At 35.9% G+C, this 17,525-nt stretch overlaps 1 protein-coding gene across 1 annotated transcript; it reads left to right on the top strand.

Moving 5' to 3' along the window:
- Positions 1 to 3,487: 3,487 nt before the first annotated feature.
- On the top strand, positions 3,488 to 13,947 carry LOC110775465 (casein kinase II subunit alpha-2). Its single transcript, XM_021980069.2, has 10 exons — positions 3,488 to 3,980; positions 4,070 to 4,199; positions 6,139 to 6,333; positions 7,287 to 7,444; positions 10,399 to 10,489; positions 12,839 to 12,904; positions 12,998 to 13,080; positions 13,215 to 13,278; positions 13,360 to 13,428; positions 13,633 to 13,947. Exons 1-10 carry the CDS (start codon positions 3,607 to 3,609, stop codon positions 13,690 to 13,692), a joined length of 1,290 nt encoding a protein of 429 aa, XP_021835761.1. The 5' UTR covers positions 3,488 to 3,606; the 3' UTR covers positions 13,693 to 13,947.
- The last annotated feature ends 3,578 nt before the right edge of the window (positions 13,948 to 17,525 follow it).

The raw sequence follows: 17,525 nt of genomic DNA on the forward strand, positions 1-17,525 counted from the left end.
CGGCCTGCTGGGCCTGGCCTTGCGCTGGGCCTGGCGTGGCCTTGGCTGTTCGTGTGGCGCGCTTGGCTTGCTGGGCGATGGCCCGGCTTCGTGCTGGGCCTTCGTCTGGCAGGCCTCGTCCGATGCTAATTCGTACGATACGCTTCCGATTAAATTCCCGATTCCGGAATTCATTTCCGATACGAACAATATTTAATATTTTCGATTCCGGAATTAATTTCCGTTTCGAACAAATATTTAATATTTTCGTTTCCGGAATTATTTTCCGATTCCGATAATATTTCCGATTCTGACAATATTTCCGTTTCCGGCAATATTTCCGATTCCGGCAATATTTCCATTTCCGATAATATTTTCCGATACGTACCATGTTTCCGTTTCCGGCAACATCTACGACTTGGATAATATTTATATTTCCGATACGATCCATATTTCCGTTTCCGGCAATATCATCGTTTCCGGAGTATTCATTTCTTGCCTGTGACGATCTCAGCTCCCACTGAAACCAAGATCCGTCGATTCCGAATATCCATAGATGGAGTATTTAATGCCATTAAATACTTGATCCGTTTACGTACTATTTGTGTGACCCTACGGGTTCAGTCAAGAGTAAGTTGTGGATTAATATAATTAATTCCACTTGAACTGAAGCGGCCTCTAGTCAGGCATTCAGCTCACTTGATCTCACTGAATTATTAACTTGTTAATTAATACTGAACCGCATTTATTAGACTTAATATTATATGCATACTTGGACCAAGGGAACTATTTCCTTCAGTATTTGTATTCATATGCAGGTAAATGTATGTATTCATGTCCATACATAAATGGCATACTTGGTAAATACCTTATGATGGCACAAAAGCCCAAAAATCCCACTTATGTCCTAATAGGCCAATAACTGCAAAAGGGAAATGACACTTGTCCTCTCCTATTACCTCAGCCAATCAAATGAGGGAATAATTAGGTTATTCTCCCCTAAACCTAGTACTATATAAAGCCTCAAATCCCAAGGAAAAGGGGGTTACAATCACAAAACAACCACATATATTAATTTCTCTGCCTTCTCTCTACTTTCTCTCTCTAAAAACCCTTACTTACTTAAGCATCGGAGGTAATATTCCGAAAGAAATATTCTTGTTTTGCAGGTCGGAGCGGAGATCGTGTCGCAGGCTACTGGAAACCTCCTCGTCATCAACTGATTGGAAAAAAACCACAACACCAGGTGATTGAGTACGACAGTAGTCTGTATATTATCAATATATAATCAATAATTGCGGGACATACATGTTTCTTGCTTCGTCATTGATCAACTAAGTAATCATGGATATTTTTCTGCAGAGTCGTATGTTGCCACAAAGTTAGGCGAGGAACTATCACGACTGGTCTTTCTCCTGTTAGGCCGGTCATGTTTAATTTTCCTAAACTTAGCCATATAATTTTTATTGCTTAGCCATGAATTCTACATATGTAAACTACATCAAGTAATTAGTCAGGTTTCTTATCATCTACGGAGTACTGTACGCATACTTTCAACTATTTCTATAGAGTAATTAGGCTTGTGATTTGTATAGTGTTCCGAGAGATAGTGTTTTATATCTTGGGGGAACGTGCGCTAGCGCACGTTCCAACAACTAGTTGTATCAAAGGTTCATTACCGACCTTCCATGGCGGTAATATAGCATGCTCAATTGATCTCATAAATTGTTATTGTTCGGCGACAAAAATCAACAATACCTTCCAATTCTAATACTGACAAGCCTGTATATTACAACCATGCCATCTCTCTCCTTCTCAAGCATTCATTCATGGCTTCCATTTGTAGAAACCATCTACTATAAACTATTGATGTATCTATAGTTGGTAAATCAATGTATTTGTAATGACTACTCGATGTATTTCTAGTAGAAACGTAATGTATCTCTAACGAAAACTCAATGTATCTCTACTTTTTTTGATATATTGTAGAGGAGAGAGAGAAAAATAAAAAACAATGGAAGATCAAACCTCAATATTGTTTGTTGCACCGTAATAGTTGAAGCTAGAAATTAGAGAGAAGAAAATGGGATGATGGACGGCATGTTCGATGCAGTATTACCTTAAACTCTTTGAACAACCACACTCACAGGGAAAGGACATAGGAATAAAGACAAAACTAAATGAGACCTCTTTAATTTGGTAACTCACGGGATGACGAGAGTAATATTAAAGGAACACGTGGACCTGACTTTTTAAATTTATCGAAGCCCTTAAATGACGCGGGTTCATTTTGTAAGCTAATTAAATTTATTGTTTTAATAATTAGAGTTATTGAGATGATAAACTCCGATATGATGATATTGAGGTATAAGATAAATTTCAAAATTAGGTAAAATAAAGGGTAAATACAAAAATTGTAAGCTAATTAAATTTGTCTTTTTCATAATTAGAGTTCTTGAGATAATAAACTCCAATATGATGGTAGATCACGTAGCAATAAACTCACAAGGTGTGTTGTGAATTCCACCCACCAACAAAACGTTTAAGTTTTTTTTTTTTGTATGGTTTGTTGTGGATAATTTATGTTTTGTTGAATGAGTTTGTTCATGGAAGCCTATTTCGAAATCAGTAGTGGTGGGAATCGCCAAGTCAGTGTCAGCAGAGCTAAGCAGACATGAGATTCGGATTAACGGTATATCGCCCTTCGCAATTCCTACTCCTTTTGCTATTGAAGAGTTGAGGGAACATTATCCTGGAATCAAAGACTACATGATAATGATAGAATTGCGAAGAAAATGATTTTGTGAACGATGATTTGTATTTGGCATAATATGAGGCTAAGTATGTAAATACCCATAACTTAGTTGTTGATGGAGGCTGCACTTCTATTAAAAACTTGCGAATTCCTCCTCCGGATCAACTGTCAAAGGTTTAATAAAAGGAAAACTAAAAGACTAATGCAAGGAACTCTTTCACACACACTATTGAAAATAATATCTCTGAGATGCAAATAAGGCTTTCGTTTGAAATCAACTTATTCGCCCCATTCTTTTTGGAAAACTAAGTGCATGTTAAGGTTTTTATCAAAATACACCCGAGTTCTTGGTTAAAAAAAACTATCTATTTAGTCCTTGCATTCGCATATTTATAAATGGAAATTAACGAACAACTACCTTCACTTTATTCAATTTGCGAACAACTACCTTATACTCCGTAATTTACTTTTTGTATACACCTAAACGGATTAACCCGTGCATTGCACAATCTTAAATCTAGTACTCTTGAAAATCAAATTATAACGGGGAACAAATTTATTCAAAATATTTTTGTGGTCGAGTTAATTTAGGTCAGGTTTATTCCAAGTCATCAGGTATGAGTTGGTTCATTTTGGTTCGAGTCAATGTTGATTCATCATGTTCAATAAAGTTCGAGTCAATTTCAATTCATCTACGATTCGAGTCGTTTACGTTATATGTTTTGATTTTCGAGTCAGGTTTATTTCGCCAGATCTAAGTAAAAATATCCATGTAAGGGAAGTGATTGAGTGAGGAAAGAAAGCAAAGTCTAAATAGCGGGAGTAAGGAGTGTTTCCATTTTGTGCCCTCCCCCATTCTTCCCTTATATTTGATGGCCGTAAGGCCTCCTCTGCAATTCACTCTCTCTCCTCGAAGCCACCAAATCATCTTCTCCATCTTCGACTTCCCTTTTTCTCTCTCCTCGAACCTTATCCTTCATTCCTCTTCTTCAATTAACAATCAAAACCGTCTTCTTCTTCTCCGGCAGTTCGGGTCGAAGACGAGCAGTTTCTCACCGCCTCCGACAAGATCGTCGGAGATTAAACGAATTGTTAGGTCGTCCACTTTTGCAGATACGCTGGCTCAAAGGATTGGTAAATCGATTCGCCGCCCTGGCGCCGCCTCCAAAGCTAGGGTTTATTCCGATGTCAATGTTGTCCGACCTAAAGATTATTGGGATTACGAGGCACTCACTGTTCAATGGGGGTCCGTTTTCTCTTTTTTAAAATTTTGCAATTCGATCTGCTGATTTGATTGATTGATTGCTCAATTAGTCTGATTTTGTAAAATTGCAGTGAACAGGATGATTATGAAGTGGTAAGGAAGGTTGGGAGAGGCAAATACAGCGAGGTCTTTGAGGGTGTTCATTGTACTAATAATGAGAAATGTATCATTAAGATCCTTAAACCTGTCAAGAAGAAGAAGGTTAGTTTTCAATCTTTTCTGTGTGCGTGGATAATGTAAGCCTTTTTTTATTTTCTTGCTTCAAATTTTGTAGATAGTTATTTGATTCTTGTTGTATGCATGGTTTGGGAAATAAGTATTTAGACTTATGAAATAATCAATGTCAATGTCATGGGTTTTTGGCAATTTCACGGTACTACGAAGCATTTGCTAAAATGGGAGAATTTATCTAGAAATGTCTATTTGTGGAGTGACGTGAAGGACCACTTTGGAATTGGAAAGTAGGTTCTTAATTGCTGATTGAGGAATGATGTAACTCAAATAGAAGTATAGACATCAAACTTTATGAAATCCGTCTTTTTCTTATTAGTTGCATACTTGCATGCACTCGACAGGCTTGTTCTCAAATCAACTCTGATTTTGTTCTATCAAAGATCCTAAAGTTTGAAAGAGTAGTTGATGATATTCTTGAATGAGGACCTTAGCACACTTTACAGCTGTTAAGTGTTGAAACTTTTGGTCATTGGACGGGAATGAGTCTCATGTTGTTGTAGTCAGAACTCAGAACTTTGTAAGTCGGTAACATGCTTCGAACTGTATGAGTAGATTTTCCCAATTAAGGTTGTAGTTTAGAGATAGTTCCAAATGATCTATATAATTTGCAATCCCAGTTAAGTTAATGATGTTGTTTAAGTCCTAGTAATTGCTGGCTTCAGTTGTCCTGTATTAAGCCTGGTAGAGCTTTTTGTTGAATGGAAAATAGATCTATGCATATCTGTTGGTACCTTGAAAAAGGGGTCTGTACAAGTACCTTCATTAGCTAGAGAAGTGGATGGTACCCAAATTATTTCAGGAGACGGTTGGTAGAAACATATTGCCATGCACTCATGCAAAAGGTAAAGGCTGAACTTTTGAGAAACTTGCATCGCGTGTAGAAAAGGGATAGGGGATTCCGATAGGACATTTATTTCTTTCATTCGTTGCATTTTATATCCGTCCAAGGTGGTTAGCATATCTGAGTAACTTTTTCTTTAGAATATTTCGAGGATTCGTGATCTGGGAAGGATGTGGCCTTTCCACTAATGTTTGCCTTTACTATATGTTTACAAATGATATAATGCAGTGCGTTTGAATGGTGTGTATATTACAAATGTTATGCTGCTGATTCGTTTTAGCTTCGTTTTATGCCATCTAGAAATGGAGAACTAAGTGTAGGTGTACAACTGGATGTTCTTTGTGTCAAGAATACTTTGCAAAATTCTAAGTTGCTGAAGTATTTCTTTAGATGTCAACAGTTCAGAAACGTATTCAATGGGGAAATTGGAGTCGGTCACTTCATGTTTGAAATAAAACTGAGAACCGAATAGACAATACTCTAAAAGTAAGAAGAGCTTGTTTAAACACAATGCACCTAGCATTAGCAATACATATCATCATATTCCTTCTTAAGCTAATAGACCTCCTCTCTATGTGAAGTATTCCCAAGAAGAATTTACTTTGTTGCTAAAGGATTTTTACTAGAGACACAAGTTGTCATTTCCATTGATTTATGGTTTCTGCTATTTCATATTGTGGAGAATTTGGTGAAGGAAGGTTGAATTCATGTGATTTAATGTACTATCAATTTCCACCTTTTGCAGCATTTGATTTAGGCCCTTTAGCAACGCTACAATGGGTTGGCTCCCTTACTGATTGAAATCCGTTTTTGTTTGACATTTTGACATTTTACTTTGGAATTACTTGTGAGATATTATTTTCTTAATCCTTTTCGTATGGTGAAGCTAGCTTATGGCATCAACAAATTTGTGTTCGCTTAATATGATCATTTTGTTAGAATTGTGATATTTTTAGAGAGCAGCAATAAGTCTCTGTCCTTTGTGATGTTTGTTTTGCTTTTAGTTGAAGTAGGTTATGTGGAACACTTTTTTATTTTATTTTTACTTTTTATGTATTATGACAGATCAAAAGGGAGATAAAAATACTTCAAAACCTTTGCGGTGGACCAAATATTGTGAAATTGCTTGATATTGTAAGAGATCAGCAGTCGAAGACCCCAAGTCTTGTTTTTGAATATGTGAATAATACAGATTTCAAGGTGCTTTACCCTACACTGTCGGACTATGATATTCGCTACTACATCCATGAACTTTTAAAGGTAAACTTACTAATGCTGCACATTATTTTTTAAAAATCTGTGTTGATTTAAAATTTTGTAGGAGTTAGTGTTGTACTTCAAAATGTTGTCACCCCCACTTTGATTTCCAGTCTTTCCTAGTTTCATGTAGTCAGACATTATTACTTTCACACCTACATAAAATGATTGCTTTTGTTGTAATTCATGTTTGTACACAAATGTAACAAAGTGGACGAGGGATTGGTAAAAGGCCGTCTGTTTAAGTGCCTGCTACATTTTCTAAATATTTGTATGTATGGTGTTATTGAATTTTGTTTCTTTTTCTCGGTATTGTTGTTTAATATCTATTTTATGTTCTTAAATGATCCAACTTAGATGCTAAAGTATTGTCTCACCACGTAAATTAAGCTAGGAAATTCTGAAACTTGATCAGAGTCCCGACATATAAACTTTCACTGCCTTGTTTAGGTTTCACACAGAACTGACTAGACTCTAATTCGTAAATATCTGTTAATGAGATCTTGTATTACTGATGTTGGTGGCAACTTAAATCAATTCTAAACAGATATTGAACTGAGCTCAGGAACTTTCCTACCTTAAAAGTGAACCAAATCATGTCCTTATGCAATAAGTATGACTGAAACTTAGTAATGCACCATGATCTGGATTTCTTCGCATGTAGACTGTCTTAAGACAAATTATTCCAGTCTGGAATAAACCTGAAAGGCTGAAACAGTGTTTTTGCATCACATTCTGTTTCATTTGTCTTTTTCAAATATAGTTATGGGAAAGTGTACTTTAAGTATTAAGAAAGGGAGACTTTCTAGTTAGTGTGGTGGTGTTTTTTGATTTATTTATTAGCTGATTTTTCTTTTGGGTATCTTCTCGTGTGTCAGTCTGAACATGGATGCTTACAAATTTCTGTATTGTTTATATTTTTGGGTTTCATCCCAGTTAATGGTTTATATGGACAGGCTTTAGATTACTGTCACTCACAAGGCATTATGCATCGTGATGTAAAGCCCCATAATGTCATGATTGACCATGAGCAGCGAAAGCTACGACTTATAGATTGGGGCCTTGCGGAGTTCTATCATCCAGGGAAGGAATACAATGTTCGTGTTGCATCAAGGTTTGTCTTTGGCTATTTATATCATAGATATACCCTGTTATTGTTCCTGTCTGGTACACTTTCATGTTAATTCTTTGTGTATTGTGTTTGTATCATCTTGTTTATGTGGGTATGATAGAATGTTCATTTCAGTGCTGTTTTTACCAGGTTTGGTCTAGATTTTTTTTTGTGGGTCTGGGGTGGGGTCCGTGATGATGCAATTAATCAACCTAAAAAACTAGAATAACATTACCTAAATTTACTGTCACAGATTGTTTTGGATCTTAAACTGCTGGACTTTTTCCTCTAAAGGCTGGCCTTCTTCACTCTTTTTCAGTCATCAATCAAGTTTACTGCAACTGGTGAAGGAAAGTTGGAAATCTTAAGGGAATGAAGGATTTCTTTCTGCCCGTTAGTGGCGAGGGAAGGAGAACATTAGATGAGGACTGGTATTGATAAGTTCATGGAAATAATTTTTGACTAGAGAGGGTGACTGGAGTTGTTGTACTGTTTTGATTTATCTCAAGAAAGTGCAGAGTGGGTTGAATTTTTGGTCATCTCCTTTACCCGTTTTAGTGGAAATGCCACGATAAAAATAGTCTCAATTATGAAAATTTCGGGGATGATTTCTGATCAGAGTAACAGACTAAAATATCTTTTCTCTTAGAGGAAAACCTAAAATCCTTTCTTGCCTACTTTATGGGTCAAATAATCCTCCCTCTGTCCTCAAGTAATTTTCTGCTTTTTGAAAGCTTGTAGGTTCAAGTAAAAACAGTAATATGAGGATCATCGTTCCCTAGCCTAGAGTAGAAGTTGAAGTGTAATCTTTCTTCATTTCAGGGTGAAAGTTAGGTGATGCATTTGTTGTACTCTATTACTGATCCAGAATTCTCATGGTAACAACATTATGTTTGGTTCATTGGAGCATGTATGCTCTTTGGAGCTGTGGGAGGATCGTTTCTGTAGATCACTTCATTCTTTTTCGTGATTTGTCTATCTTCTTTCATTTCTACTCCACTGAAGCTCTTTCAAGTTTAAACTTGTCTTTTCTTTTATTTGAAAAAGTATTGCGCTCGAGTTAGCTAACAGGATGAAAATCAAAATATTTGAAGTAAGATTCCTTTTTGCTAGTTGCTGCAAGTCTGTTAACAAGTGAGACCTGTCCGACTAGCAAAGCATGGAAGGCTTGGGGCTCTGGGTTTAGGCGTTTTTGAATGTCTTGGAGCTCTTAGAAACTCTTCACAAGAGATTATGTAATGCCCACTAAAATAGGCGAGTGGCTGACTGACCATTTCATACCTTTAGAAACTATTCGGAAGAGATTATGTAATGCCCACTAAAATATGCCTAATGTTTTGAAAAATTGTGCAACTTACAGATGCAGTGGACCGTTTTTTAACCTTACATAGTTACATGTAATGCAGCTTGACAGCACGACTCTTTCATTCCCTCTTCCTCTCTCGTCTCTGTTGTCACTGGTAGAGGATGTGTAGCTGGATCGATGTTGTGCCCTTATATTGTACATCTGAAATGGGTGCTGAATGCTAGTGGTTTTGGCCAGTTGGGTATGGGATTGGTGGAGGCTGTGATTTTTTCTGATGATGTTGGAAGCAAGGGGATTAAGGGCTACTTTCTCTTTGTGGTGGTAGGTTACTGTCAAAAAGTGCAATGTTTAGGAGTATATTCGGGAAAAGGAAATTTTAAAGTGGCTGACCACTTCTGGTTAGCAACTGTGGGGCTTGGTGTTTAAGTTATGTGTTTGACTGTTTGAGGATTTTATATGGAGTAAGTGTTATAAAATCCCTTTTTCCAGATTTTTTCCAAAAGATTTTACATTGTGTAGAATATTGTTCTTTAAACTTTGTGAGCTGTTTCAATGTTTCCTGGCTTTGGGCAAATTTCCCTTTTCTACATCTTTTGTTCTTTTCGGTTCACTAGGTTCTTAATGTTTTCTTACCCTGATATTTATCTTTAGTTTTGTTTTTGGGATGAGTTGCCTAAGGTGAAAGATGTGCTTGTTTCTTGTAAAGCAAGACGGAAAAGGCTTGTATTGTTGAAATGTGGGTAATATAAAATTTTGGAAGGAAAAATCAGCAGGTCTTAGCTTCTTTTCCTGGAGGCTGTTGTATAGCTGAAGCCACGCTGCACTGTGATGTTTGAACAACATGTGTTCCTTAAATTGTGGATAAGAATTTAGGTAGTACCGGGATAACCCTGGGGTGATGGTTTTTGCATTTGCCTTCCGTTGGTTGAACAGGAATAAAAGCAAGAGTGACATGTGCAAAAGAAGTTAGGCTGTAAGATGCAAGTCTTTTTGTTCCCTGCTGTTGAAATGAAGGTTAATATAAAATTTTGGCGTTGGGGAGTTTAAGTGTTGTCAGGTTACATGTATGAAAAGAAACTCATCCGAATTTCAGTATTATGGTAATAACTACTCCCTCCGTCCCATAATTATCGTCCTGTTTGACCAAAAACACAGATTTTAAGAAAAGTGGAATATAGTACATGAAAAAGTGGAATAAAGTACAAATGATGATTGAGTTGTATGGAAAAGTGGAATAAAGTACATGTGAAGGAGAATATAGTACATAGGAAAGTGGAATATAGTACATGGGTGGGGTTTTCAATTTATTTTTAATTAATATAGTACATGAGAAAGTGGGGACCTTAGTAGCCAAAATTAGAAACAGGACTATAATTTTGGGACGCCCGATTTAGAATACAGGACAATAATTTTGGGACGGAGGGAGTAATAAATTTACAGAACGTTGACTTTTTCTAACGTGCTCAAAGTAAATAGATATTCTTGACGTTAAGCATGCTCTTTAGGGGCTCCTGCCTGGTTTTCCTTATTATATTTGCTCTTGTAGTTTTACTTCAGTCTTTCCCTCTTTTCCTAGCGTTATATGTATATTCTCCTATTCTTTAGTACTGTTTCAATCCACTAATGTGATTATTACAAATGATCCTTACAGATATTTTAAAGGTCCAGAACTTCTTGTTGATTTGCAAGACTATGATTACTCTTTGGACTTATGGAGCCTGGGGTGCATGTTTGCTGGAATGGTTAGTGCTCTGTGGACCTTTAATTTTAATGGTTTTGCGCTTATGTTCAACTGAAACTGCACTCCTAAATTTGATATTTCTATGAGGCATTTTTACATGAAAATGTTTCTTTGATATGCATACTCTAGTTGCTAATGAAGCCATAGAAGCATGAACTATAAGCTGGAACCATTTTTTCTCTTTTAATTTCTTATCAAATGAAACCCCTGCAAAATACCTGCTTTCTCCCAGGGGCTACATCTATTTCCAATCTCACAGTAGGTCAAGTGTCCATCTTCAAACATAAGTTTTTTTTTAATAATCTTTATGTCCTTTGAAGACTAGGATACTAAAATTTTCTGTTGAAGTATCCATAATCTGAGCATTAGTGTCCGTCGTATTAGGTATCTTCTTTTGAAATATACAAGGGCTACGAGTCTTCCTGTCTGCAGCTCCCACAGTCCCACCCCATGTTACCTGGACTCGGATGCCCATATTGGACATGGGTATGTGTCCAAGTGCCTGACACGGCTATTTTTGAAAAAATTGCATGATTTTGGTCCACATTGAAGTGTCCAAGTGTCCATACCGTGTCCGAGTGTCGAGGATCCGACACGGGTATTTGAGGTAAAATGAAGAGTCAATGTAACAGAGGTCCCTCCCACCTTGAAAGCACTGCAGTTCTCTCTCCTATTCCAAAAGGCAATAGCCATTGAACTCATTCAGTAAGAGTGTTATGCCTGTGCAACATTGTTAAATCTGCCACCTTTTTAGCAAAAAGTAGCAGATAATGGCTATGGAAGAACAAATGATAAATGGTTTCTTCTGCACTTCCACAATATGGCAAGATTATCTTAAGCAATCCCTGTTTTCTGAAGCCTGATGATTATATGTTACATGGAATTGGGGCTGGGAAATGAAGAGTCAGAATTGGGGGAGTGGAGATGCACAATTCTTTAACAATTAGGAATAACAGATGCACAAAACTTGAAATAGTAGATCAATACCTTGTATAGAAGTATAAGTGTTCCTTAGTATGTAGTCCTCGTGAGATCTTTGTTGCATTTAATAAGGATGGGCGTCTATGATTTGTAGGTAGTCACAACAAGTAAGAGAGTGAGGTAGGTTAAAGGCACTTTTGATCTCTGTTTCTCACCCAAATCATAGACATCACAGAGTGGCTTCTGTTTGGATAAGTTGAGAAGCTCATTTTCTGCATGAGCAATATCTTAACAAATAAAATTCCTGGCCTTATTGATAAGTTTTAAACTCCACGTTGTTCTTATATGATACCATGAAATGAATTTGAGGCTGTATGGTGGATTGAAATATGAACGATAGCGATTAGAAGTGAGATATTATGGTTATGCTGACTAGACGCCCGGGTAATGTCCATGATTGTCAGATTTGGTTATTGCTGTGAGACAAGTCCGTATGTTGTCATTCAGCCGAAATGAATACTCCCTCCGTCACTCAAAAACTTCCCACATCATTTGATTGATATTTTGAAAACAGATATTGAGAGTTTGAAACTAACCAAACAACATTTGTGTAATAACATTTATAATTTGTATGTTAGTAGGAAAATATGGTGATTATCTTAACACATAAAAGTCAATTGGGGAGTTTTTTGTGAGACAGAGGGAGTACTATCTTGTTTCTGTGAAGTCTAAGGGCGCGTTCTTTTCACCTTGAAACAATAGCTTTACAATCAACTCCCTATGAGAGTATGAGGTCAACAAGTTCCAATCAGGTCAATAAAGTTCTAATCAGGTTTAATCGGGTCCTATTAGGTCAGGTTTAATCAATTCCAATAAGTTCAAGTTTCATCCAGCGAAGAGAATGCCCTTAAAATGTTCACGTCCACGTGTCTGTTTAGTTATATGAATGCGAGAGTCGAGGTAAAACAAAGTTTTGTAAATTTTATGGATTCATTGTAACATCACATGCTGTATATCAGCCTGAACCTAATGATGTCCCCATGAAGAAATCAAATTGCGAACAAGCATGTTATTTAGGCGCGTGTCTGCTGTATATTGCTGCAGAATGGTGTTGTCTGGTATCCTAAATAATCTCAAAGAATTTTCTTCTGACGATGTTAAATTATTTTCCCGTGGGTCAATACTAGTGTCTTGTGTGGTGGATTGGCGGTGTACCCCGGGGACCCATGGGTATATCACGTATATGGGAAGCATCAGGGTTGTTATGATGTTCTTCCCTTTCCTGCATTTGATACTTTGATGCTATGTTCAGTTGTATTCACTATGTTTTTGTAAGCCTCTCCCACCCTTGTCCTTGAAGAAGGAAAGAATATGAGGTGGTAGAAAAGCTGTTCTGGTGTTGTTGACTTATAAGGCCTTTGTTGTGCAGATTTTTCGCAAGGAGCCGTTCTTTTATGGACATGATAATTATGACCAATTGGTCAAGATAGCTAAGGTAATATATTTTTGAAACTTGAATCAGAAACCCTGCACTTTTTTTGGTTTTCTCTTAAAATAGATCTATTTATTTCTTCAATAAATATTACAGGTACTAGGAACAGATGAACTGAATGCATATCTGAGTAAGTACCGCATAGAGTTAGATCCACATCTTGCTGCCCTTGTGGGAAGGTTAGTACATGCCGTTTTATCCAACACTTGTTTTTTTTTCAAAAGTTTAAACTTTGTTTTATGTAGTTTCTGGGCTTATGAATGTCAGATGTAGAAGCTAATTGATGATATGAGCTATCTTTCTAATGTTACAGGCATAGCCGAAAACCATGGACAAAGTTTATTAATGCAGACAACCAACATCTGGCGGTTCCGGAGGTGTTACTCTTTGTCATTTGATATTCAGAATCCAACATTAACTTAAACAAAGTTGCTAATTGTAATTTTTCTATGTTTCAGGCTGTTGACTTTGTTGATAAATTGCTGAAATATGATCACCAGGAAAGGCCCACTGCTAAAGAAGCAATGGTAAAACTTAAGATCCATTTAGATAAATTGCTTTTTCTTTGTGATATGTTGAATGCTTATCAATGTTGCACTTCAAAGCTAATAATTAGAGTACTGTATTTGTTAAATCTCTCTTTTCTGTATTTATCAATGTTGCACTTCAAAGCTAATAATTAGTACTGTATTTGTTAATCTCTATTTCTGTATTACTGGTAACTTATGCAGGCACATCCTTATTTCTACCCAATAAGAAATGCTGAAAGCAGCCGAACTCGTACACAATAAGATGAATTGGGTCCAAAAGAGGTTATTATTGTACGAGTATGCGTTCCGAGTTTTTCTTCTATTTTCGAGCTGATTTTAAATGTACTGATTTTTTTTACCCAGTCTTGTGACTCTGTTCACATTTCCTGTTCAGTATAGGCTTCTTCAGACAGCGAGTTTTACATTAAATTAGTTCCCAATATTAACCCTTCTTTTGGTATGATTTGTGTAATGAACGTTTCAAGGCTTCAAATTATTTTTCGATCAGGTTGTCAACTTTTCTGTACCTCTATTTTTTCCTTATGCTTTGTTGTACATTACATTATAGTTCTTTCTGTTATGGGTGTGATTCTCTTTATTTTTGGGTGGGATATTGGAGTAGTTATATACTCCATATGAACACCGAGCAATGCCTTGGCGTATTGGACAGTATTTACCTTTCAACCAAAAGGTTGAGGGTTCAATCCCATTAGGGGCACTTTTAGGTAGGGTTTCCGTTACTATCTCCCAATTCTCAAAGTGTCTAGCCTGCTAACCCGGGTTGGGTTGACCTATGCGGGGTTCTGGATGGGTAGGGCACTTCATCGTACCTTCAAAAGACAAATATACTTCTTCTGTTTCATAAATATCGCACCAATCTTACTTTTTTACACTATTCACATTAGACCTTTGGACGTCTTTTGTGATCCTTAATTAAGGAAAATTATATTCATGTAGGATCTTGTTAAATTCGTATTAATATGCATTTATTTCAAATATCAACTTTTTATAATATTACTTTAACATAATTCGTGATATTATGACTCGAAGTATTTGTTGAAAAGCATAAAGTCAACCATGGTGCAACATTTATGGAACGGATGAATTATATATTTTGTATGAACTACGAAGTACTCCGTATTAGGGGTGTGTAAAAATTTGCCCGGACCGAACCGACCCGAACCGGACCGGACCCAAGACAACCGATCCGGTTTCCAGGTCGAGAAATATCAATTTTCGGTCTTCGATCCGGTCCCGGTTTTGGACCGCACCGATTTTCCCTTTAAAATATAATCTAATATTTTCTCCGTATTTATTTAAGAGATACACCTGGCCGGGTACGGGTATTAAGAAGAAGAATTGAATAAAATAAAATAATAAAGCAAGCGGGGTTGGGTAAATATTTTAATAACTAAACAAGTAGGGACCATGTCATTTTGGGGGGTGGGAGGTGGGTAAGGTTATGAAATTATTTGTTTAATAGGATGGTGGGTCATAGGATAATTAGATGTACAGAGTATTATTTAAGTAGATGATGGGTTGATAAGTTATTAAAAATGGAAAGTATATCTCTTAAATAAATACGGCCGGAAAAAGCAAGTTTATCCCTTAAATAAATACGGAGGGAGTATATATAAGGAGGCATATTTGCTGAAATATTAGAGCGCCACCTAGAATTACTATTGGTTTCGACCAATGAAAAATAAAATTTCTAATTTATTTTTGAATTAAAAAAATCAAGTGCCACATAGATAATTAATTAGGTGCCACGTAGATATTTTAATTAATTAATTACTAATATATACAACTCCATCCAAAATCAAACACTCTAATAATTAAAAAATAAATCTAAAGTAAAATTCATCCAAAACCAAACACTAATCTAAAATAAAATTCATCCAAAATCAAACAATGATCTAAAATAAAATTCAATATAAAATCAAACACTAATCCAATATTAGAGCGCCACGTAGGAATCTAATGCTTTCGGCCAATGAAAAATAATATTTTGAAATTATTTTTGAATTAAAAAAGTCGAGTGTCACGTAGATAAATAATTAGGCGCCGCGTAGATATTTTTATTAATTAATTATTAATATTGAGCATATACAATTTCATCCAAAATCAAACACTCTAATAATTAAAAAATAAATCTAAAATGAAATTCAATAAAAATTAAAAAATAATATAATCTAATATATAAATATAGTAGTTAGTATATATACAAGTATAAAAGTTTTATTTTAACTTAATTATTTATTAGAATCCGTGCATCGCACGTGCTAAAATCTAGTTTAAACTATTTAAGAATTTAATTCTCTCCTTCAATATGTTGTAAATATTACTATATTGTGATATATTTTATTTTAGCTTCCAAAAAAACCTTAAACAATTGGTTTTTTATATGTATATTTTTTCCTTTTTACCATAATTTTTAGAAAAAGTAAAAATTATATAGAAATAGGTCTACAATCGATCTAAACCGGTCTGGTCCGAGTTTTAGACCAAATTTTCCTTCCGGTCTGGATTCGGTCCAAACATAATCGGTGCGGTCTTAGGGTCTTGAATTATCACATTTTCAGTTTTCGGTCCCGTCCGGATCGGGTCCGGGTTTGGACCTATGAACACCCATACTCCGTATCACTGTCATGCCAAGAGATGGGCCAAATACTAAGGCACCTGTATGTTTGAGACAAGGCTAATGAACACAAGAAGAATAGATCATTGACATGCCAAGAGATGGGCCAAATACTAAGACACATGTATGTTTGAGACAAGGCTAATGAACACAAAGTTGAGCTGTGACAAGCGAAATACCGGTTTAAGCTTTATTCTGTCTACCCAGACTGATCCGGCAACTCGTACTCGATTGACTGATAGGTTTACTTGATTTTGAACCGAAATGACAACACGAACTTTATCTGAATCCCTAAAGTGATCTTAACAGAAACTGGTCCGAGATTAAGTTGATCTGATATGACCCTATGCCCGAATTGACCCAAACAAAGTAACTAAATCAAATTGACTGAAACGAAGTAGCTAAACTGAATTGACCTGTATTGTATGACCACAAATACTTAATACTCCCTCCATTCTTAAATGTTGTTCCCGTTTCTATTTTAGGCGTTCCTAAAAGTTCTTTCCATTTCTATTTTTGGATTGACATGACTTTTATCATAAATTTCTCCACCATCCCTTATTTAATTCATTCACATTTTTCCATTCACTCACCCAACGAGGGAGGCTACATCGCTGGTAACCAGCGATGTATCTGCCCCATACCCACCAAAAAAAAGTGAAAAGAAAATAAATTGCAATGATGGCCCACCCCTTAAATAAATGGTAAAATTGTTGCGAACTTGCTATATACTGTCAAATGTTAGATAAATACTGTCATTATTGTGTATATACTGTCATTGTTGTATTAAAATTTGTCATAATCATCCAAAAAGAAGAAAACGAAATGAAACAAAAATAGTAAAGGGACCACTTAAATGACTGGATAAACGTGTTACATATAATCTCTGTCATAATCATCCAAAAAGAAGAAAACAAAATGAAACAAAAATAGTAAATGGACCACTTAAATGACTGGATAAACGTGTTACATATACTATGTCATTGTTTGTATAAATATTGTCATTGTTGTATTGAATACTGTCATTGTTATATTGAATACTGTCATTTATTTCCGATACTTAGTACTTTGTTTGACTTTTCAACTAATTAAGTGAAAAGACGATTTTGCCCCTGGGTATGGGCAAAAAAGTCGTTGGTAACCAGCAATGTAGCCTCCCTCCTCACCCAACCCCACCTTTATGATTTTTTATTACTTTATTAACATATTTTCTCTCTTCTTCATTTCTTTATTACTTTCCTTCATTTCTTTATTACTTTCTCTTAAATGGGAAGAACAAATAGGAACAGAGGGAGTACTAGTTTGCTTACTACATACGGAAGTAGTATGATGTACATCATATAATTTAATTCTAAATACTAAACCCAAAATTATATTTTCTAGAATTACTCCCTCCGTCCCGGAATACTCGACCCGGTTTGACCGGCACAGAATTTAAGGTAATTGAATTGACTTA

This window comes from Spinacia oleracea, chromosome 3 (genome assembly GCF_020520425.1).
Source record: "Spinacia oleracea cultivar Varoflay chromosome 3, BTI_SOV_V1, whole genome shotgun sequence".
NCBI lineage: Eukaryota > Viridiplantae > Streptophyta > Magnoliopsida > Caryophyllales > Amaranthaceae > Spinacia > Spinacia oleracea.